Source organism: Anopheles merus, chromosome 2L (genome assembly GCF_017562075.2).
Source record: "Anopheles merus strain MAF chromosome 2L, AmerM5.1, whole genome shotgun sequence".
In the NCBI taxonomy this organism is placed as follows: Eukaryota; Metazoa; Arthropoda; class Insecta; order Diptera; family Culicidae; genus Anopheles; species Anopheles merus.
The window spans coordinates 34,827,502-34,851,086 of NC_054083.1; the positions used below are offsets into that span (position 1 = coordinate 34,827,502).

The 23,585-nt window shown below is 44.5% G+C and overlaps 3 protein-coding genes across 4 annotated transcripts; 2 read left to right on the forward strand and 1 right to left on the reverse strand.

Moving 5' to 3' along the window:
- The first annotated feature begins 4,909 nt into the window (after nt 1-4,909).
- LOC121593106 lies at nt 4,910-8,067 on the forward strand. 2 transcript variants are annotated; one of them, XM_041915179.1, is made up of 3 exons: nt 4,911-5,020; nt 6,383-7,369; nt 7,481-8,067. In XM_041915179.1, exons 2-3 carry the CDS (start codon nt 6,385-6,387, stop codon nt 7,528-7,530), a joined length of 1,035 nt encoding a protein of 344 aa, XP_041771113.1. In that variant the 5' UTR covers nt 4,911-5,020; nt 6,383-6,384; the 3' UTR covers nt 7,531-8,067. The 2 variants fall into 2 exon arrangements, with proteins under 2 accessions (XP_041771112.1, XP_041771113.1); XM_041915178.1 differs by having other exon boundaries at nt 4,910-5,020; nt 6,383-8,067.
- A 10,810-nt stretch (nt 8,068-18,877) lies between these two features.
- Nucleotides 18,878-19,502, reverse strand: LOC121593983. Its single transcript, XM_041916814.1, has 2 exons — nt 19,423-19,502; nt 18,878-19,332 (listed from the first exon to the last, which is right to left on the reverse strand). Exon 2 carries the CDS (start codon nt 19,323-19,325, stop codon nt 18,906-18,908), a length of 420 nt encoding a protein of 139 aa, XP_041772748.1. The 5' UTR covers nt 19,326-19,332; nt 19,423-19,502; the 3' UTR covers nt 18,878-18,905.
- LOC121592326 (nuclear pore complex protein DDB_G0274915-like) lies at nt 19,461-21,938 on the forward strand. Its single transcript, XM_041913726.1, has 3 exons — nt 19,461-19,469; nt 19,673-19,771; nt 19,844-21,938. The coding sequence occupies exons 1-3, from the start codon at nt 19,461-19,463 to the stop codon at nt 21,788-21,790; spliced, it is 2,055 nt and encodes a 684-aa protein (XP_041769660.1). The 3' UTR covers nt 21,791-21,938.
- Nucleotides 21,939-23,585: the final 1,647 nt, after the last annotated feature.

Genomic DNA, 23,585 nt, shown 5'->3' on the forward strand with positions numbered 1-23,585 from the left:
TGCGACATGCATATGGCCAGCTCCACTGGTACCAACACCGGCTCCAGAGTACAACCTACGAGTTAAATTGTACAAGTACGAAGGGGAGATACCACAGAGTCCTCATCGGTTACGATACCCTTAGGGAACGATTACGGGAGAACTTCGCTAAATAATATGCCGCATCCAGCTCCAAATTTTCCTTGTTACCCATACCAACCATCTTCTTCTTCTTTGGCTCAACAACCGATGATGCCGGTCAAGGCCTACCAACCCACTTGTGGGGTTGGCTTTCAGTGACTTATTGATTTCCCCCCATAGCAGGATAGTCAGTCCTACGTATGGCGGCACGGTCTATTTGGGGCTTGAACCCATGACGGGCATGTTATTAAGTCGTACGAGTTGACGACTGTACCATGAGACCGGCACCAACCAACCATCATATTCTACTTATTCTGCGTATGCGATACATATAGAACTCTCAAGGAATACAGAACTTAATAATCAATGTCTTCTTCTTCATTGGCTCAACAACCGTTGTCGGTCAAGGCCTGTTTGTACCACTAGTTGGCGTGACTTTCAGTGACTTCTTGATTACCTATAGCAGGATAGTCAGTCCTACGTATGGGGGCACGGTCGATTCTGCGCTTGAGCCCATGACGGACCTGGTGTTAAGTCGTGCAATTGACGACTGTACCAAGAGACAGGAATAATTAATACAGGAGTGTTATTAAATTTTTAGGGCCGGTCTGGTGGTACAGTCGTCAACTCGTACGACTTAACAACTCGCCCGTCATGGGTTCAAGCCCCGAATAGACCGTGCCCCCATACGTAGGGTAGACTATCCTGCTATAGGTAAAAATAAGCCACTGAAAGCCAAGCTCACTTCATTAGTGGGTTCAAGCAGGCCTTGACCGACAGCGGTTGTTGTGCCAAAGAAGAAGTTATTCAATTTATTTATTATTAGATTATTATAATTTAATTTAATATAAACTTAAAAATAAAGGTATTTCAAATGAAAACTTACGCTGATATTCCAGGTATCTTGCAACTAGGCGGTCCCCATGAAAAGAGTATCCTGGGGACAACCTTTACAGCGCCTGTATAAAATAAAGCGTTTCAACAACGTTGAAGCGTTCGGGAATATTGTATGTAACGCTGCTTGTAGCGCGTATTGCATACTACCAGGAGCGAAGCCATCAGAAACGTTACATTAATGTTTTGTCGGTTTTCTTTCTTTTCTTTTGAATTTCGTAGACAATTGCTACAAAAATGCAATAGTATTAACATTTCTCATTATTATCAGAACCAATAATTATCGCACTGCTTTTACCACTATAATTAAAAAAAATTTAGCATCCAATTATAAACAAAAAAAAACAGAAATAATGTAATGAGTTAGTACAACTATACGACGCTGGTGTAATTGTCTAATTCATTTCCGTGTGTAAAGGACTCTATTCCATGCTATATTGCCTCATTATTTCCTTTAGTCAATTATTGCCCCGCCCAGCGCATAACTTCCATATCAAACAAAACAATTGCCACCAATCAAACAATTTACAGCTCGTTACATTCTGCCCCATGCGAACAGAGAAAGCGGCAACCACCGCAAGGATCAATTAACAGCCTCACATTGACCGTCCAATCATCTGCGCACAATTCGAGCAGTGTCGTAAAATTGCATCCCAACGAACCGGTAACTGGGACTGCTCGTAAACGGTACGCACATTAGCGCGATGATTTTATCTAACCCGTTGCGGCTTCCAGGCCATTCTAGCCGGGCCCGTAGGCGTAGGCTCAATGCAGTCAGTCCACCGGCCGACAATATCGATCACCTTGGTATGAACGTACGGCAGCCGAACCAGCACACAGACACACACACATAGCACACGTACTCTGCATGCAGTGCAGGGAAGTATGCGCAACATAAAACAAACGTCACTCCCATCTCCTCGCACCGGAGCCAACGGGTACCGGCACGTCGGAGCAGAAAAGTACAACAAAACGAATCGGAACAGAAGGCTACACTTAGTCCCCACCCGAGCATAGCGTCGAGGGAAGGAGGACGCACTGCCCAGACCACGACACGTCCTGGGGTAAGTACATTTTTATTGCGGTAAGGTTAGTGCCGCTGCCGATGCCCACCCCTATGGGTGGGTGGGCAATGGGCGGGCGGTTTCGTTCCGTTCCCTTGTATCCGATCGCAACCGGAATGCAATTTCACATCACCCTGTGACGGGCGCAAAAGCGGCAGACGCAGCCGTAGCTCAGCTGATGAGGTTCTGTGCCGGCGACCGGCCCGAACACTTGGGGACAGTCACCTTGACGGTGTGGTCAAGAGCTGCAATGCCTGCGTATTAAACGTTTTATCGGCCGTTACCGTTGGGGGCACTGGTAGCGAAAATGGGGCCGACGCCGAGTTTTGAAACATTTTTATGCAAATGTAACATTGCGGGTTTTAATGCGTCGTTACTGTTGATAGTGCGTGGATGGATCTTTTAATTTTCTGTAGATATTGTAAGAAAAATATAGCTAATCCGTGTTGCGATTGATTGGAAAAAGATAAAGTATCTCAATGAAAAATACTTTTGTCGGACATAAAACATTTTATTTAAAGGAACAGTAAAAATTTACAACAAGGAAAAAGAATGCATTTATAGCGTATTGTGGAATAAAATAAATATTATAAATCTAACGAAAAGAATACACAATGAAATAAAAAAAAACTAAATATGATACTAGTTTTATTAACATAGGTAAGGTCACGTTCAGGTCAAGTCATACAAGAATTGTTGGACTTATCTTCAATATTTCTTATATTCTCAACCATGCACTCAGTTTATTTAATATTTTTTCTTATTAGATTGTTATCAACGCAATATGATCAGTTTGTTAATGTACCGTAACTGCCTTCAAATTTTAAACGCATCCTCAACATCGTTGAGTGCGCCGACCATGGAAGAAGTTTTTTGTTAGATTATTCAATACATCAATCCTTAATTAGCCAATTTTATTTAAAGTTTATTCAGAAACTGCTTCGGCCGTATAGCTAATTAGCCAAATTTGTAAGAATAAATTTTAATTCTACTCCAAAAGATTTAATCGAACATAACAAAGAATAATGTGGCCTTAGATGTTCCCAATGCCGATTCTGGCTTAGATGACATTTCTGTACTTGAGTAGAATATCATAGCTGTCTCATAAATTGTACGTTTGCTAAAATCTCAAGCTAATTTGAGTTACAAAAACATTATAACAGTTACAATTTGGACTTGAGAGTTGAGCTGTGATTGATAATTCTCATCACACATTTGACGAAATAACTACTAGCATTCATTACAATAAGTCCATTGAACTACTTATTAGTCTACCAGGTACGATAGCCTTTCTAGTTTCTCTTTGTTACCAGATGTAAAAAACAAGCAGCAATCATTAAATGACACTGCATTATAGCTGCTCAATCTAACTGGCCGCCATTAACAACCAAACGCTAAGAACATAAAATAATAACAACCAGGCCCCCATCGGCACAAGAGTCCGGTTTAATTGCACGACCGCGTTGACGGTGCAAAATGTCTCCTGCAGTTCAGCCGGTTCCACGGCTTGCGGTGCTGGCCATATTCCGCAACCATAACCCCCACTGCGGAGAGTGCGAAAAACGAGTTCCACCCGGCACAAGAACTTTATCTTACTTGCTGGGGAAGATTCAGGCAAGATTCGCGAACAGCACCAACGGCCGCCAGAGATGATGTGCTTCTCAAATAGCAAATGCAAACAACAAATCGAGCGAAATAACAGAACACACCACACCAACTGCGCAACCGGGGGGGATCGGGGACAGGAATCGGACAGCGCCAGAAATGGGCAGGCAGGAAAAACCGGTCGGGTCCACCGGGACACCGGGACATCGGGTGCGATGGAAATCTATTGATCGATCGTCGGTTCGATAAGCGAACTGGTTCAAAGGAGGCGAAGAAAAATGCATCCACACAAACGCACAGACCCTTGCAGGCTGGTCAAAGGGTCTGGAAAAACCAGAAACCCTTTTTTGTGTGTGGATGGTGTTTCTTTTTCGGTAAAAGGGTAAAAAGCTCCGTTAGAAAGGCAAAAACGGTTGGCTCGTGTGGTCAGATATTAATATGAAACCATGGAGCTGTATGTACAAGGTGTGCAATCAAAACAAGAAAGGGTGAAAAAACAGTATTATACATTTTACATATTTTATTGTGGGAGAGAACGAAACAAGATCACCAAAGAGATGATCACCCTAGACACGCACCTTCGCATCCGGGTATCATAAACGGCCCCTGGGGAAGGAAGCTGTGCGTGGTTGCAATTTATGGCGGGTGTGTTCTACCTGAAAAATGAATCTCAACAAAGTGTCCAAAGGAAGAGAAACGGAAAAAACGAATAAAACGATAACACCAAGCAAGATGAGAAATAGCATGCAATTCCATGCTGGTACGGTTTGTATGAAAAATCATAGCAAAGAGAGGAAAAAAAAAAACAACAAGACACACCCCGTACCAAGTCCTCTGCCTGCCGCTCCCGGTAGGCTCGTTTGTTTATGGTCAAGTTCTAGGTTCTTCCATCTGCATTTTTGCATCGGACGTTTCCAGCTTTCCAGTCCAAATGCATCTCAGCCAACCCTCCCTGCCAACCCCGGTTATGCACGGTGCCTCACCTCCAGTGATTGTTCTAGTTTCTGCCTAGCTGCACCAACACAAACAGCGCTGACACCAACGCAAAAATAGTTGCAGCCCGAGTTGAAGCAGGATAGAGAGTGTACGATCTCACGGGCGGATCGCTGCTGATGTGCCCCCTAGCCAACCAGCGGCAAGCTTATAAAGGGCGTTCTCGGACGGATGCACCCAGTCAGTGTCTGCTAGGCTGTCGGATCTAGTCGACTAGGCTAGGGGTTGCAAAAAACAAACGGAAAAAGCGCAGTTCAAGTGACGAAATCAGTGGAAGAAGTGTATCGATTTGGTGCCACTTTCTTCTAGGATTTTCTACAAACCCAAAGGCCTAACATCATCAGGTAAGAGAGCAGTGAACTTTACGGACGTGTGGCGTCGTGTGCGGCGAGTATGGTAGAGAAAGAATGGGTTGAAATTGGAAAAAGAAAATTAATTAAATATCTCTGGTGCGAGAGATGCGGTGCAGAATTGGCAATAGTCCAAATTAGGTCTCTTGATAATTGGAAGGAGTTGATTTTTTGCTGGCCAACAATTTAAATTAGATTTTAGAGTACCAATGGCATTCGTTGGTTTGCATTTTTTGGGACAGAAATTAATGCAAATTCTGATTTCTTAAAAAACACCTTTTCGTTCAGTCGCTACAAAAAACGTTATTTGGCGCCTGAAAGTATGCAATTTTCACTAATTGAGTAACAAAAACTGCTTATTAATAGTATAACGTATACCAGAGTTCAAGAGCTAAATGAAGCCAATTAGCTCAAAGTTTCTATGAAAATAAAAAAAAATCAAAGTTACTCGCTTTTTAACATTTTCATATTTAGCAGTAGGCTGTTTTGAAATTTTGTCAACTCTTTTAGTAAGTACTAATTTTGTATACATGTTGTCAAATTCATTGTGAAACTCCACAATGGACCAAAAATTATAATCAACCATTTTAATATCCTTGATTAAGTAATTTTAATCATTATTTAGTAGGTAAGACCACTTTAATCCGAAGCACTTTAATCGAAAACCCTTACTTTATTAATATTTTGGGCCAAACGTGATATTACATTTGAAGAGATGTTCAAGATATGCTGCTATCTTCACAACACATAAACTGCACTTGACTAACATTAGATGGTGGATAACATGTCTGATTAAAAGTGTCGCTATATTTCGCATTTGTTGCTAGATTTGTATGAATTATTTCTAAAAAAAGTACTTACTAAGGCAAAAAGCTTTACTCGCTCACTTGCTCTTTTACTCATAGCATTTTTTCTTCATCCAAGCCCACTTGGTGCTTTGCTTTCTTCGCTGCACTTTACCTTACACTCACCAAGCTGCATCACTGCAGTTCTTGACCTTACTCACTGCCATTTGATTGCCGTCCGGCGGTTGTTGCTGCCCCAGTCCACTCCATCCACCGAAACGGTCTCGATTCTTTTCATTCCTCCAAAGACCGGTTTTCGCTGCAGTGCTGCACGGCAACGACCGAGTTCAATCCATCGGTACGACCTCTTTGCACAGATGCAGATGGGTGAAGGGAGCACTCAGGAGGGTACTTGTTGGGCACGATTTTGCCCCTTCTCCGTAGCGAGAGGCGTAGGCCAAGTTCAATAGCACACAAGCGCGCGTAACATTTCGTCCGAAACGTTTGAGCTTAACGACCATTTTAACCCGGTTTTCTCTGCTTCTTTTCCTTTCCCTCCCTGGACCACAAGCGATGGGTCACCTGAGCACCGTTGTGGTAGCGCTGCTGGGCGCGTTTGCCGTGTGCCGTGCGGCGCCCGCCGCCATTCTGCAGCCCGGCGCCCAGTACTACCTGATACAGCAGCAGCCGGCGACGCTCAAGATTCAGCCGCATCTCATTCAACCGATCCAGCAGCTGAAGCTCGAGCCCAAGCAGTACGTCTACTACTATCCGTCGCTGCCGCTGGCCACCGCGACCCACACCACCACCCAGTACACCGAGAGCAAACCGATCCGGCTGGTGACGCTGAAGCAGGACGAGGGCAACTGGTGGTCGAACGTGTTTTCCTTCCTGCAGCCACCGGCCACCGAGATGCCGACGTCCGAGGGCGAAACGACGGAAGCGCCGGCCGCGGCTGGCGGCGAAAGCGCCAAGGCGCCGGAGAAGAAGCTGATGTTCATGGCACCGGCCGACGCGGAGAAGGGACCGGAAACGCCCGCCTCGACCGCGGCCCTGCCCCAGCCCCAGCGCTACTACATCCTGAGCGGTACGCCCCAGTTCTACGGCAACTTTGACGCCCTGCAGAACCCGCTCAGCCCGGTGTTCAGCCTGCAGCCGCTGCAGGCCATCCACGCCCGTGCCAACTCGGACATCCAGGCGGAGGATGAGCTGCAGCCCAAGTTCCAGGCCCAGATCGTGTCGTCGCTCGCGCCGATTGCTCCCGTGCCGGCGGCTGTGCCCGCCCAGCTGAAGAACGATCTGCTCGAGTCGCACCAGGACAAGGAGCAAACGATCGACCGTGCCTGGGCCCGTTCGCTGGACGACGAGCAGCAGCAGCCGGAACAGCAGCAGCTTATGATGGAGGACGAGGAGGTGCCGGCCGTGGTCGTCCAGGGTCGCTCGAAGGCCGACGAGGAGGCGCCTGAAATTCAGCCCGTCGACGAGGAGAAGGACGGCAAGCAGGAGGGCATGCAGCGCAGCGTGAACGATCCGGCCATCGCCGCCGTGAAGCCGTCGGGTATTGCACTGGCCGGCCGGGGTGGTGTGGCTGCCTCAGCCCCCACCGGGACGGCGATCGTCGGTAAGAATGGTCTAGCGTTGGCTTCACCGTCGGCCACTTCCGTTGCAGGTAACTTCTTCGACGAGGAGGAGGACGGCGAGAAGAAGAAGCCTCTGTAAGGATGAAGACTGTCAACCCCCCCCCACCCCCCAAGACCGTCCGAGAACCGGGGCCACGAAGAAAGCATCAGCACGACATCAGGATATAGCTGTATACGACAATCAAAATTGAAGATTCCAAGGTTTTTTTTGGAAAAATCTCGGATATTAGTCCTTTGCGTGCGTTTCTCCCTTTCTGTGGAGGAACTGCGTGGCACGAAGGCGACCGGTACAAACAAAAAAAAATCAGTGACTTCCGTCCATTAGATTACGTTAGCCTTTAGAAGAGAACGCGAGAACGCGGACACACGACAGAATGCGGACTGACAACCCACCTGGAAGAGTGAACCTGGGTTTGACTGGAGCGCGATCGGGCTAGCCATATTGGAATTGAAACCGATGCGCTCACAACAACAACAACACACACACAAATTAACATACACACACATGATCATCTTCATAATCATCACTCATTCATCACTCATCAAGCACTCATCATTAACAACGAAAAAAAAGTAACACCCAATGAGGGAATAAAGAATGATATGAAAAAAAAAACCTTGAAGTTTCCTTTAGGTGCTGAATGTTCTTTCGCAGTACTTTTCTCGTTGTCTCGCTCAAGAAAAACGCATCCACCTGCGAACTTTGTGTTATTTTTTGCACGCTAAATCAATTCAATAGGGTTCTGTTTATTGGGGTCCGATCGTTCACACCCGCTTCACGTAGTTGAACTCGATGCGCTGCGGTATGTAGCGGACGCCGAGTAGTCGCAGATCGCCAAAGTCGTACAGCACAAAGTCGGGATAGTTGTAGAAGATGGTGGAGTAGATGGTGATGATGGCGGTGAGCAGGTCGGCGATCGCGTACGGCTCGATGACGCGGTAGCTCTGCAGATTCTTGCCACCTGCACCTTTCCCCGCCGCTGGCAGGCTCACGTTCGCGGCCTGGATGCGCTGTAGCACCTCCTCGCGCACCTGTTCCAGGGAGAGCTGTTCGGCCAGGGTGAGGGACGCGAGAGCCATCACGGCCAGTGCGATCAGTGTCGATCGTTTCATGGTGCTGGCGTTCGGGTTGTTGGGTTTGAGAAGTTTGTTCGCACAAATCGGTCGCACGGACACGTCTTGGTTCGATGGCGGCTGCACACGGACTAGCTCGGTTCGGTTTGGTGCAGTGAAATTTTAGGCCACAGTATCGCAGAACTCCGATCCTAACCGTTCTTACGGCAGGACAGCGATTCCCCCCACTCTTTTAGCGAAAGGTTCGCGCAATTCGGGAGAGAAAGTTCTCGCACGCCCAATCGGCATGCAGCGTACGTTTGGGGCGGTACGAAACTTGCAGCGAACGGCAAAGTTTGGAGCCTTTCACTCATCCGTGGGCGCAACGCCGAGGGAAGAATTTTCATCAAGACGGCTCGAGACGGGCGTATATCAGTACGATTCCAGCCGGGCTCGTAAGCAGACACAAGCAGAGTAGCTTAGAAGTCGATTTGCAACGCAACAGCCACAGCACGATGCAGATGATGCAGACTAGCCTAGCGATTGCGTTAGTAACGCTTGCAGTGCTTACTGCAAACCAAGTGTCAGCAGCTGCTCCCTTTGCTTACGAAGGGGAAGATTCGTACGGTGGTGGCGACTATGGTGGCGAGTATGGTGGCGAGTATGGTGGTGATGGATCGTACGGCGGCGGATACGACGGAGGATACGGCGGTTACGGTGGCTGGTACGGTCGCAAGTGGAACGACGTCGAGATGTTCCTGAGCATGCGCGAGAAGCTGATCCTGGCGGCGACGAACGCGGTCGGGTTCTGCCAGCTGGCAGCGCTGAACGCGTTCAACAGCGAGGCGCTGGAATTCCCGTTCTCGTTGCCGGGCAAGCTGACCCTGCACGTGAGGGAGCTGGAGAAGGTGCCGCCGTTCTACAAGCACGAATACCTGTACAAGAAGAACGACGTGGCGGGACGACGCGATGATGAGCAACACTGAAAATAAAATCACGACACGATATTTAACTAGTAGCGCAAATGCAATGGAGTTGTTTTTGCTTTGTTTTTTTTTTTTTGAAAGAAAACGTAATAATATATGTAAGAGTTTCTAGGCAGAAGTTTGAGAATTGTAGTTGGTGTTATTGAATGCCTTTTCTAGTTCATACATACAACATGAACTAATGCAATTTCTGAAGGGTATTAAGTTTATCTCTCTCGTTGGTCTACTCACAAAATGGCATGGCTGTCATCAAAGTGATATCGTTGTTGCGTGGCTTGGTCATATTGGTTCAAGGATCTTGATTGCATGATTTTCAAATGGTTTTCCACTTTATGTTCTTTTTTATCAGTTTCTAACCAAGGCTAGGTTGAAGCAACACAATCAATGGGAGAGAGTTTTTTAACTATAAGAATTGCATCAGCAATATCACAAATGTCATGTTGTGTAACCTACGTTCTAAGCAAGCGTTGGTCGTCTATCAAAGGATATGAAAATTACATTATTGTTGACTATGATTTTAATTAATTCAATACTTACGTGTTTAAGGTTAAGTTATGGATGAGACAAGTTAAGAAGGGGTTTAAATTAAGATATTTTTGAACTCTTTGACGATGACATTGTTTTAACTACGCAGCTTTAATTTAACTTGCAAAATGTTGATTATACCCTTGATTTCTACAACCACCTACCTGGGTAGATAATACATGTTACAGGGGGTTCTAGTTTCTGATTAGTTATACAGTATGTAACAATATCAATAACAAAATTATAGCTGAAGCTATAATGATGTTAATATAAATAAATAAATAAATAAATAAATAAATAAATAAATAAATAAATAAATAAATAAATAAATAAATAATGCGTATGCTGATTTCCCATTTTTCCAAAGCCATTTTTTTCCAAAGATTTTAAACCTCAAATGTTCTGCTGAAGGCATATAGATTGATATGTTTCACCCAATAGTCATGATGACATGAGACTATCAGTATCCGTGCAACAGTTTATTGAGCATTTAATTTAATTATACTTTTAATTTCAACACAAAAAAACTATATTCCAATTAAAAAATAACATTGTACGAAAGACTTTTTTCACAAAACAACTATCATATTACTTATATGAACTACTCGAGTAGATGTTAATAGATGTAACGGCGTAATTCTTGTTATAGATTTATTTATTTATTAATTGAAGATAATCACGCATTTTCAGATTATTCGTATATAAATGAATTATTTAATGCATTTCTAGCGTTATATTTATGAAACATGACGTATTTATTGTAAAAAATGAGTTTTTCTGTGCAAAAAGCTACGAGCACTAGCGTATGTAAACATGTACAATGTTTATGTAGCCTTTTGCACAGAAAATCGCCATTTTTACCATAAATACGTAATATTTCATAAATATAATGCTTAAACGCATAACAGCATTGATCTCAATCATATATTCTCAAAATGCGTGTTTGAATGTGCAAAACGATGCGAAAAGCCTAAAAAAAAACAACTTGAGCGATTTAAAAATCAAATTGCGCTTGTGAAAAATAGTATCGGTGCGGTGAAACAAAAACTTTTGACAGCTAAACTGCATCTTGAGCTTCTGAAATTGTTTTGCTGACATTCGATTCTGATTTGTAAAACCCTGTATATCAGATATGTGTCAAGCTTTCATCAATAATTACGATTTATTTGATTTCAACATATCGCACCATATTTTAAAGATAGACTCAGGACACAACACACGAAAATTTATATTTTCGATGCACAATAATTTGTACTACTTGTGAATCTGTTCTTTTCTATCCGCTTATGTACCTTTTATAATCTATTTAAGTACATTCATGTAGAATCTTCAAGATCCCGATGGATTGATATATTGATCCCGATTGTATAAACCAAACCAAACCTAATTGATCTATAGAACAAACTAAACTAAAGAGTCAAATTCTACCTATATGCTCGTAAAAATTCACCAGAAATGATACACCAAGAGTACAAATGCGTGAGAGTTCTAGGGTATACGTTAAAGAGCATGCGGCTCGCAAGTCGTACTTAGCCAATCACTGATCTGGATCAATCACGCTCAGACGTCTTGCCCATCTAGCGTTCTAACCGTAGATACTGAAGCTTGGCAATATTCAAATACGAAACTTGTTCCTCATAGTTTGATCAGTGTCCACAATATTACCTTCTTGAAACACAAAACCGAGATTTATGTTACAACATTTCTTCATAATATTTCATGGACCTTGTACCTTTTCGTCAAAGATATACATTAATTAAAAGAAAGCTAATAAATGAGACAGCTGAATTGTACAATTTAACATATTCGTGCACTTGTGAACAGTAAGGGGACCCATGCATCAGTTAATATGTCGATAGTCGAGAATTATTATCGTGAATAATTAAATGTGAAAGGATGTATTTGATCGTCTCAACCATTCTATTGACAGAAAAAACTCATCCGAACGGCTATATCACCAGATCATATTTAAATAAAACATCATGTTGAGTAAGAATATCGTTCAGAATTGTTCACTATTTATTATCTTCCCGGAAGGCACTAGCCAATGGTAGTTATTAATCGTCCCGTTTGGAAAATGCCCTTAAAACACATTGATATTTACTTCAAAAGCATGCTTGGGATTGGTGATATCTCTAATAGTAACGCTTTCAATAAAATTACCAAGTTTTGAATTTCATCTAAAATAGTTTTTTTATTGCCTTATTGTTTGTATTTGTATTTGTTTTCGCTGTCCAGTTTCTAATGCTTTCCAAACGCTGGTATACGCTTCCCGGCAAACTGTTGCACCGTTTTGAGCGCACTCTGGAACACATCCTTCCCATATCCCGACCCGAGGTCAGGCTTTTGCTTATCCCCGTCGATCGGCTGCTGGATATCGTTGTCGTAGAACAGGTCGATGCTGGTGTACGCCGGCGGGTAGCTCTGTATCGTCGCACGCAGATGCTTGATGCGCTCCAGGGCGAGCCCGTAGTGAGCGATCATCTTGTTGGAGATGTTGATCAGAAAGCGCAGCACCAGATCGGTACCTTCCGGCAGCCAGGCGATTCGGTTCGGCACATCGATGTGCTCTATCACTGTCTCTTGTTGCACCGTGTTGAAGGTGGCCGGCACCGGGACGGCCCACAGACCGAGCAGCGTGATAACGGCTATTGTGTGAAGCTTGAAGTGCATCGTGCTACGGGTGGCAGTCGAATGATGGCTCGCACCGGCCGGTGGCTTGATTTTGTTGCGTTCCTGGCTGGCTAGGGTGGTTACTTTCACCGGGGTGGTTCGTCCAAAATGTCCGAATCAGAATGAGAGGGTAACGCGACGATGCACGTTCTGATGGAGAGGTATCTTCGATGTATGAAAGAGACGCAGTTAAGGCTCTTAACGGTTACTCGCAAAAGAAAGGTGGAAAGTTTTCTCCCAAAAACACGAACGAAATTCTCAACCAATTCTGCACGTATGCAATTCTGCAATACATTTCGGGCGGAGTTAAATCAGTGAAACAAATCAGAATGTGTGAATTGAGTTTAAAAAATGCATTTTTTTTCCTTTATTTTCCATCAATTTCGTTGTTGCTTGTCGCTAGTGTCTTAGTTATAGTAGCCAATATACTCCTTCAGCGCGTTCTCGTTGTGCGTCTCGACGTCCGACACGAAACCGTTCGATTCAAGCTTCAGCTCCTGGAACAGCCGGAGTAGCTCCTCCGTCTTCTGGAGCAGCTCGTCCACCATCGGCATGGTGTGCTTGTTCGGCAGCTCGAGGCTAGTTTCCACACTGCGCCAGTTAATGTTGCGCAGGCTCTCGACCGTCGCCAGCTTCGGTTTGGAGGGATCGCCCAGGATCAGTTTGGCAAAGATGGGAATTTCGGGTGCGCTCGCGTCGGCCGTTTTCACCACAACCTGTGGTTTCTCTGGCTCGACCGCCAACAGCTTCTCCTTCAGCTCCTCGGGCAGTACCGGTACCGCTGCCTTCAACTTCGGCGTTACCACCGATTGCACCTTGTTCGGCTCGGGCTCCTTCGGCTTTTCGACCGGCACCGGTTCTTCGCTGGAGAAAGCTCTCGCAAACGGCTGATTGGCGAACAGGGCGTGAACGGGACTCGCTTGCAGGGAGCTTGAGGACACCTTGGACCAAAGGCCGTCCGCTATGCCCGGCAGACCTTTCACCGTGACAATGGCCACACTCACGAACAGCACGATGCACAGGTGACGGGGACTCATGTTGCAGGGCGACGCGTTTGCTTGGGACACGATCGAGTGAGCTGATCAGAGCAGAATGAGATGAAACTGCATGAAATAGCGGTTTATATGGACCACTGTACTGCATCTCTTGCTATGTAAAAGCAGCAGAGTATCTCTGTAAGACTTCGGGTTTTGGGGCGATTTTTGGGTTAGAACTTTTCGTGCGTTTGGTTTGATAGATCCTCAACAATAGATTAACTCAAACAATATATTAAAAGGGGGAAAAATGACACAGATTCTATTCTCAATTCTCTGCCATTCTTGAAAGTAGTTATATGAAATTAATGAAAATTTTAATCAGTATCAATTGACCGAAAACAGAAACTTTACTCGCTCAACAAAATAACAAATACTTTGTAGAAATATATAGCATATTAAAAAAATGTTAGCAATTCTAAACATGAGAATCATATCTTACCATCAAGCACTTAGAGTTATTTAGAAAACTAACAGTCAAACAAATAAGCGTTAAATTATTCCCAAAAATAATGTTAAAAAAGCAAGCAAATTGTCAGAGCTACATCATGAAAAATTCAACAATACCACCACACGTTCAACTTTTGCAAAAAAGAGGTAAAATGCAATAAATATACATCATGTGCATTTGATAAGGCACATATTTTAATTGATGTGAACAATATAACTTCAACAAACCGACGAATGTTACAAATATTTTCACCAATTCAAGTAAATTAAATCATTTTCTTCTTAATACAATGAAAAAGAACACAACATTCATTTGAGATTAAATTAATTGCTTCTTGCGTTTTATTTTTATGTTTTTTTAGCGTATCTGTGTGTGTCCCTATTCTTGTACCGGCTCCGCACTTTCCTCTTCCGTCTGGTCCGGATTTTCAGCCACGGCGGGGAAAATTATTTCCGGATGCTGGTTGTGGAAGTACTGCACGGTACCGTAGCTGGGCGTCACGTCGGCAACCATGTTCAGCAGCTCGTACAGGAAGTGGTTCAAGTTGACGATGTCCTTAAAGTTGGCAAACTTCTCCACGATCTTGTCCATCCGGTCGTCAATGATCGGGCGCTGGAAGGCGGCGGTCAGGTTGCACAGCACCAGCAGCACACTCACGGAGGCGATGCAGAACTTCATGGCTATGCTTGGCGATTGGTTTTTGTTGTGTGGAGACAGCGGTGGCGAGCTCTGTACCTGCTGGATCCTTTCTCTCTTGCTCGAGCGCTTTTGACGAACTAAAGCGCATTTCGGGTGAAGATTCGGGTTTTGTTACGAATCTTTGCCGCGTCCATCGCGGACAGACGGCGTAAAGTGAAAGGCTTTCTTTCGGGTGGTTCGGGAGACGTTCTGCGAGAGAGCATGCTGCATTTTGCTCAGCCTGCATGCTTGCTCGGAGTGCACGTTCTGAAGTAGTCGCTGAGTATGGTGTCGAGTAAAATGTGTCCCAAATGAACAAATATATGTTGCTTTAGAACAGAATGATCGGATGACTTTGCTGGTACAATCTTGGTAATACTGAAAAGCTGTTTTTCATACAAACGATGTAATTACCTAAGAATATTCATAGTGCTAGTGCAGTTAATAATTTCCTTTCTGTTTAAGTGTTGGGTATCTTGACGAATTATTGAACCAATTCTACAGTAAGAATCCATTACCACGTAAGAACCCTTTTCAAATCCTTTACATACATCAATCGTTCATTTGAGCTTTGAATTTGAATATCAAAGCTTTCACATTCATAAGCGAGTAACAAAGATAAATAAATTATTAATTTGTAACGTTCGCTTTTTCGCTGGTTCGTTGGTTCTCTTTTTCACACTTACTGGCATGATAAGTTTGTCTTCTTCTAAAAAATAAAAAAAAGTCATAACTTAATGATATCTAATTACTAACCTAATGATGATGATAACTAACCTAAACTACTTTTTCTAGTATTGTAATTAAGACTAGAAAATAAAAACGAAAGAACTTTGTGTAAGAATTTATCTATATCTGGTGGCGCATGGCCGGTCTGGTGGTACAGTCGTCAACTCGTACAACTTAACAACATGCCCGTCATGGGTTCAAGTCCCAAACAGATCGTGCCACCATACGTAGGACTCACTATTCTGCTATGGTAACAATAAGTCACTGAAAGCCAGGCTCACTTCACTAAGTGGGTACAGGCAGGCCTTGGCCGACAGCGGTTGTTGTGCCAAAGAAGAAGAAGAAAGATGGCTCATGATTGTGATATGATGTGCGGATCTATGGACCCATACAACTCTGTTTTTCATTAGTGTTTAGTCAAACCTGGACCAACATTAGCGTTTTTAACAGTTGCATGTAACAACACCTACAGTTTGTGAGAACATAGCACGAACATTATGCACATCAAACGAAATGGGCAAGCATGCTCCCACCACACTCAACATGGTGCGATGCCTACGCCGGAGAGAAAGATCAGATTGATTTTGGGAATGCAATGAATAATTTCTCAATCAGCCTTTAATAAAATTTAAACCCCATTCTTGCTTATTTTGACTTATTCTAGAACTTTTATTTTTATTTTTCCAACATTATCCTGGTGCCATTTCGCTTAAACCTTATTGTCCATAATGCTCTTGAACGCGCCCTTAATTTCCGGTGCCAATTGCAGGATGTTTTTCACGCTTCGCTTCTCCAGTGCCTTCCGTACGACTTCCTCGACCGGCTTCAGATCGGGACCGTCGCCGACCACCTTCACGATGCGCAGAGACGTTAAAGGTATGAAACCATCCGTCCCGTAGTACTCCAGGTCGGAGTATCCCTGGTAGTAGAAGTCGATGCCGTTGTGCATGTCGGACAGTTTAGACACTTCGGTGCCGAGTTTCTTCAGCAGGTAGTTCGCTTTCTCGTAGATCGGGATGCGTGCCTCGAACCATTTGTTCAGCTCCGCTAGCCGGCTGTCTATTTCCTCGGGAATGCGGCCCGCATGCGCGGGCGCGGTAATAGCGACGATAGCGACCGTCACGCACAGAAGGCTAGCAGTGTAGGAGCGCATCTTGGTGTTCGGTACGTCTTGCTAGTGGGAAGGCTCAAGAACTTATGCCTTTGGTCGACGAAGCGATCATGCACGAAACCTTTTGGCCAGCTTTCGGGAGCTTGACTCTCGAACGCAATGTTTACAAGTGGAAAGGACTCCTTTCACTCGACGTAGAAGAAAGTACGACCAAAAGATCAAAACCAAAAGAGTGGGGATGGGCCACTTCTCCAGCGGGAGGCAAAGAATGCAACAAGAGTTTGTACATTTTGTGTGTGCTTTTTGTTTATTTATTCGTTAATTGTTTCGCTTTCACATCGCCAGTAGTCTCAGTTCTTGTGCAGGTAGGGGTAAGAATCGTACGAAAATCGGAACTCCTTCTCGAAGCCCGACGCCAGCCGAGTGCGGTCCTGGAACAGCCAACGGAAGAGCGACTTTCGGGGCAGCTGCGATTCCAGCTCGGCCAGCACCAGCTCCAGGTAGTCCAGCTTTTCCTCGACGGTGGCGGGCGGCGGTGGTGGATTCGGGAAGTGGACGACCGCGTTCAGCTGCAGGACCCCCTTGGGGAAGTCTTTCACTCGTCTCGCCCCACTGAGCGCGATACCGGACGAGGCCTGGTCGATACCGACGATAGCTATCAGTGCCAGCGCCAGCACGGCTAGAGATGTGGCGGATTTGGGCATCGTGTGATGTTGGGAGAGAGAGAGAGAGACAGAGAGAGCGGTTTGGATGTTGGACCGGGATTTTTGCGGACACTTTGCCGAACTTCGTCTCAATTGAATCGGGGGACGAATGGTATGGTTTAAACCGTTGATGTTGGCCTTTATATGCGCACTGCGTGGAGTTCTTCGGGGATTCGGAGGTTCTTTAGGGCCTTCCGGAGCGAAATGGTCTGATTGGTGGAAGCGAACGATCGGGACTGATGAGCCGATGTATGTTGGTATATTGTTAAATAGAGAGGTCTCACGTGAACGAAGTTCGGTGAATGAATGTCGTTTCTTGCTTGAACAAAATATGGTTGATGCCAGAATATGAGATATTTTTATAGCAAACATTTTATACATATTTTCATGTACGCAATGTTACAGTTGGTTTAAATTTATGTAGCTTAGTGTTTGGCTTTTATTAGATTGTTTTCCCCTATTTTGTTATGCCTGTTGAATGTCGATTTGATGATGTTTTGAATTGATATGTGCATTCTGGAAATAGGAAAGAATGCCCCAGAATGTCCCTCAGTAAGACGAAACCAGAGTCATGTAACTCAGACTATTCCTGTTAAACTATTTTTTATCTTTTCTTTATCTTGCTTTAAACCCATATTGAACCGAACAATTATTTGAAATCTAATTAATTTGATTAATATAAATATTTAAATATCAATGAAATTAATTGAATATAAAAACAAATGAGAAAATAATGTTTCATCAAAAAAGGCTTTTATTCCTCCTAGAAGTCCTCGAATGAATATGCAGAGCTCTCTTGAAAAGCTCGTTGTCGGATTTGTGTAATCTTTACTAGGGAATAAAGTCGTAAACTAATGTGGAATGGATATGAATCAGGATTTATTAGCAGATACATATTTTTAAAATAATAGTAATAAAAAATAATAAAAATATTAAAATCAATACAACCGAGACCGTTCTTTCTGAATAAAAAAAACGTAATAATAATAATAATAGTAATAATAATATGTGTAGAGGATTGAGTATACATAGTTAAATGTTTTCTCTTTTGAGTTTGGTATGATAATTTTTCTTTTCGCATTTAATAACATATCATAGTCGATCTTTCTTAGTGAAACAAGAAAAAATATATACAGTTTTGAAAGTAAAAACTTGGACTTGAATATAATAATTTGACATAGAACACGTAAACAATGTCTTAAGATGTTTGAAAAGCTTTATTTTGATTTTCTAAACTACTGAAATGTGTAAATTTTGAGCCCAAACCCAATCCAAATGTTTATCAGTAACAATAGTGAACGACGAGGTGTATCCACGAAAAGACTAAATTGAAATCAATCCCATCCGGCATTATAAAAAGCATCAGTGCATTCCATCAATTAATCAATCATTAACATTTGCTCGTAATATTTTTATATTCAAACTTTTCTTTCATGAGCTCTTGTTTAAGACAAAAAGGTAACACGCAAATTTTATGTTCAGTGTAGCATTATAAATTAAGGGCAGCGGTTTATTCAAAAACGATGATGAACTTCTTGTTAGCGTTGTGCACGAATCGTGTGTAGTTGCCGAGCAGATAAACGGACGAGTAGGACACGTCGACCGCCAGGTTGAGGAACTGTTTTGTGTAGTACTCGAGCCGGTCCAGATTGTTCATCTCACCGCCCGGATGGTAGCCACCGTACGCATCACGTCCCTCAATGCCGGACTCCTTCTTCTGCGCCAAACGCTTCGCAATTTCAAACAGCTCCGTTTGCTGGGAAACCGGTGCGAGCGGATCAAAGCCGCCGTCTTCCTGCAGGATGTCAAGATTGTCGAGCAACCGCTCGGCCGGTCGCGGCGCCGCAACCTTTCCGCTGGCGTCCAGCGAGAGCGCATCGCGTACGATGGCAAACAGCACCAGCGTGCAGAGCAATGCGAGTGACTTCATTCTAATGCTGCCACGATGAAGGAGCGTAAAGGGATGCAAGAAGATGAGCGAATTTCTTCGAGGAAACACGAAACGTTGCCGCACGATTGTCGCTTACCGTGTGTCCGTATGCTTCGGCGTTCGGATGAAAGTAGAATGAAAGAGGTTCGCAACATGCTCACCAGCTTTATGCACTGTGCGTCGGGCGGAAGTTTGGCACAGGCTTTCCTTTTCTGATTGCTTTGCAATCATTCGCCGGCCTCCCTACCCTCTGTTTTTTGGGTTGGTTTTGGGAGTTGTTTTGCTGCCGTAACATTCAGTACGCGTCAGAACAAGGGTGCCTCTCACTTTTCGCAACGATTCTGCAGCCCAGCGCGACCGGTTGCGGCTTCATTCTATCGTCGAGTGTATCTTCGTACAGAGCGCTCGAGCAGTACTGTGAGGAAAAAGCGCCTTCGAAAGTCATGGTAAGTTCAATTTCAACGGATTAAATTCTATAGCCTTGCTAATTGCGGTTCTAATTACTTTCTTTGCGATAGAAACTAGCGTCAAAGCAACTGTCACTTTGGGTCGCCTTTGGATGCTTGATCGGAGCGATCGCGATAGAAGAGGATGTGGGAACGACACGGTTGCTAGAAGCCGAAACCACCACTACCACCACCACCACCACAACGTCCCCTACAACGGTCACTGAACCTTTCACTAGCACCCCTTCCACCACAACCACTACCACCACTGCCACCAGTACAACCATACCGAACTCAACCACCACCTCAAGTACGTCCGCAGTTCCTATTCTGGCAAGAGCTAACCCCATCTCTAGCAGCTCTACGGTCAGAAGCATCCTCAGCACAGCTTCGGGCACCAGCGGAACAACTGCTAAGCCCTCCGCAAAGCGTCAGATAAGCTTGAGCGAGTTTCAGCAGCTGGTCGCAAAGGTGAACGATGAAATTAGCATGCTCCGAAATCAATCGGCCAATCTTTCGCAAACCTACGAAGAGCTGGTGCGACGATACAACGAACGTACGTCACAGATACCGATCGTACTGTATGATGTAACGGAATGCTCCAACAGCTCCACTGGTCCGGCTGAACGCTTAAGCGACACAACGGAGAAAAGCACACAGTTGTCCACAATAGTCACTGCAACAGTCTCCAATGGTACTGAAACAACGGCAGAAGCTACTACTACGACCGAGCGAACAACAACCACCACTACTTTGGAGACAACTACCACTACGTCTACTACTGCGATGCCACCACCGAGTACAAGATGGGTCGATTATTCTCCTCCAAAGCTGGTACCGTCGGAGCTTTATCGGGATCAAGCATCACTGCCCGACGCTGTGCCACCCAACACCGGAAGCTCTCACACACAAATTTACGGCAATAAGTACTACAATTACATACACTACTTCATGTATCCACCGAACGAGGCACAGTTGGAAGAACTTCACAACCCATTCTCGATCGGTCATCGGCGAAAGGATGGAAACGATCCGAGGAGAGCTCCACCAAGACGTCGACCACCGTACGAAAAGACGAAACATCGATGGGAAGAGTCAATCGATTCCCAGGAAGAAGAGGAAGAATCTGAGTTTGATGTCCAGCAATCATCTGCCGCTTTGCGTAGAAATCCCTCAAGGAGAAGGAAACCAACTGGTGAGCTTCGAAGCAATGTAAGACTTGGTACTACAGACCGCCGAGCTCCATTGAGAAGTCCTGCAGGACCTGTAGAAACATATTCGTTCGACTCAAAGCCAATTGGTGAGCTAAGAAGCAATCTAAGATTCGGTTCCACAGACCCAAGAGCTCCAGTTAAAAGTCCGGCAGGTCTAGCAGAACCCTTTGCGTACGACTCAAAGCGAACGGGTGAGCTTAGAACCAATATAAGGTTAGGTTCTACAGATCCAAGAGTTCCATTTGGAGGTCCTTCTGGTTCAGCACAACCGTATCCATACGGTGATTCATACCGCGCAGGACCTGTTCCACAACGACAACCCATCGAGCCAACGGATTTCTTGCCTCCGGCGAAGATACCACAATTTCCATCCTTCCCGGAACGCATTCCGCCACGAATCTCTCCACCGCAGGAACAGTTCTCTGCTCTAAAGCTCCAAACGGTACCACCTGAAAGTGCACCCATAGCGCCTCCCAAAAAAGATGCACTGACGGCCTTCCTAGAACGCCGTAAGCTGAATCGAAACGGTTCGAACACGGTAGCTGTGCCGGCCAAGCTTGCCACACCGTCGACCACTACCTCCGCTCGGGCGGAAGCCGTAACGCCACCGTCAGTCGAGAGTTTGTTTACGTTTGGTGCGAAACCGGTCAGCTACGCAATACCGACCACCGCAAAACCTTCGCTCGGAGTCGTCCGCAACGGTTGGGATGCAAACGATTTTTCCTTCATCCGTAAGGCGCAGGAAAGCAAGAAGCGGCTGCAGCGGGAGCGTCGATCGTGGGGAGCCAGATTGCGTGATTTATGATAATGTAGTGGGGACTGGGAAAAGGGATTCTTAAATCAACGACCAATATTCAATTTACAGGGAGGGATGAATTTATTATTAAAAATATGTACAATCAGGGATAATGAAGAAAACCAGAATCAGGGATAATGGAGACCTTTCTTTCTTTTTAAACCAATAAATACAATACAAAATGAAACGAGATGGATGACTGTTATTAAAATGCTTTGAAGCGCCGAAAGAAGCAAACGAAAATATAGCCCAAACAAAAGATGAGAAAGAATGGTAACGCAAAAAAAAAACGGAAAATAATGCGAAAAGCCAAAGCGAGAGAGAAAAGCATATAATATGTTCTTTGTGGTGATGAGTTCAAACTCAAGACAATTCAAATGGAATTGAACAACAAGGTAAAACACTTAAGAAAAATCCAATTATAACGAATGGGTTTCGTGTGTCTTTATTTTATCACAAAATAATGACCTGCCATTTAAACTCTGAGGTACTCGCTGGCCGCATCAAATGAAAAGTATTTTAATTAATTACGCCAAATCGTACCTTTGATGCCCTCTCATCTCCAAAATCTCATTAACAATACCTTAACCTGTTTGTTGGCAAGTTCTTAATTTCCGTGAATGTGCTTCCCCCCACTGGAGAAAGGCAGAGAAAGGACATTGCCTTTATTTTGTCCCATTTTTCGGGGCATCTTGTTTGTTGCTGGATGAAGAAATTAAAATAATTGAACCCATTCTTTTTCGGCACCTGAACGTCCAACAAATTGGCAAACATTCAGGAGGAGACTCAGCCAGCAATGTCCGAAAGCGATCATTAGTGATTCTTGAAGGCATGCACGGCTGTTCTACATTTTTAGAAAGGCGTTCCTTTTTTACACGATTCAGTTCCCAAACAAATCCTGCCGATCAGCCGGTTTTTGGCTGGTAATTGACATTACGATGATGGGTAAATAAATGGGTAAATGAAAAAAAAACCGAACCCTAACCATGCGGTACTGCATGAAAACATTGGTAAAACAATTGGCAAATGCCCCGTTATGTGCCCTTCTCCTTTTGCAGCGTCAAAAATCAAATCAGAACAATACGAAGGAAAGGAAGAAGAAAGCAAAAACAAGAACGATCCTCTTTCTGATCCGATTACAGTTCACCTTTCACTTCCAGCCTTTGGTGTCCTGGCCGGGCCAGAACGTGCCACAGTCAAGTTTGCCGTAAAACTCAATGCTGCGAATAAAATGCGCTCATCAAAATAAACGCTATGCGCCTCCTCACTTGAAAAAGGTGTGAAAGGTTCCGAGTGAGAACCTTCTTCCATAAAAAATGGGTAGACCAGCGAAGAATGTAAATGCATCAAATTATCTTAATGAATGTTTCCTGTGCGAGTTTGCTCTTTGGAGGAGAGATGCATTAAGGACAGAGCGGTAAAAGGGAACCCACCAAACACGGCACGGAACACCAAACTTTTGGGTGTTCTGCATCATCAGCTCCACACGAACCAGCTGATTTCGAGGTGCAGTACACCGATCGGTCCTATCTCGCCGGGTAATGTACCGTTTGCTGGACCTTTCACTTGTGCAGTTCGTAAGGGTTACCCCCGGGTTTGTCGAATCAAGTTTGTCGCGCGATGGTCAAGTTCAAAGGCACAGTTGCTCGTGATGAAGATGAGGCCACCAACTTATTGTTTATGTTTATTTGGTTGCGCTCGTAGAAGAATTGGGAATGAATTGTGCATTCTTCCTGTAACGGTGCAACGTCCACGCTCGAAATGTAGGTCAAAGTGAAGGGCTTAATTCGTAGCGTTTTTGGAA

Excerpts from the sequence above, each read along its gene's own strand:
- LOC121593106 (XM_041915178.1), top strand. The coding sequence starts at position 6,385 with ATGGGTCACCTGAGCACCGTTGTGGTAGCGCTGCTGGGCGCGTTTGCC.
- LOC121593983 (XM_041916814.1), bottom strand. The coding sequence starts at position 19,325 with ATGAAGTCACTCGCATTGCTCTGCACGCTGGTGCTGTTTGCCATCGTA.
- LOC121592326 (XM_041913726.1), top strand. Across the intron at positions 19,772-19,843 it reads AAGCGCCTTCGAAAGTCATG|AAACTAGCGTCAAAGCAACT; the intron begins GTAAGTTCAATT and ends TCTTTGCGATAG.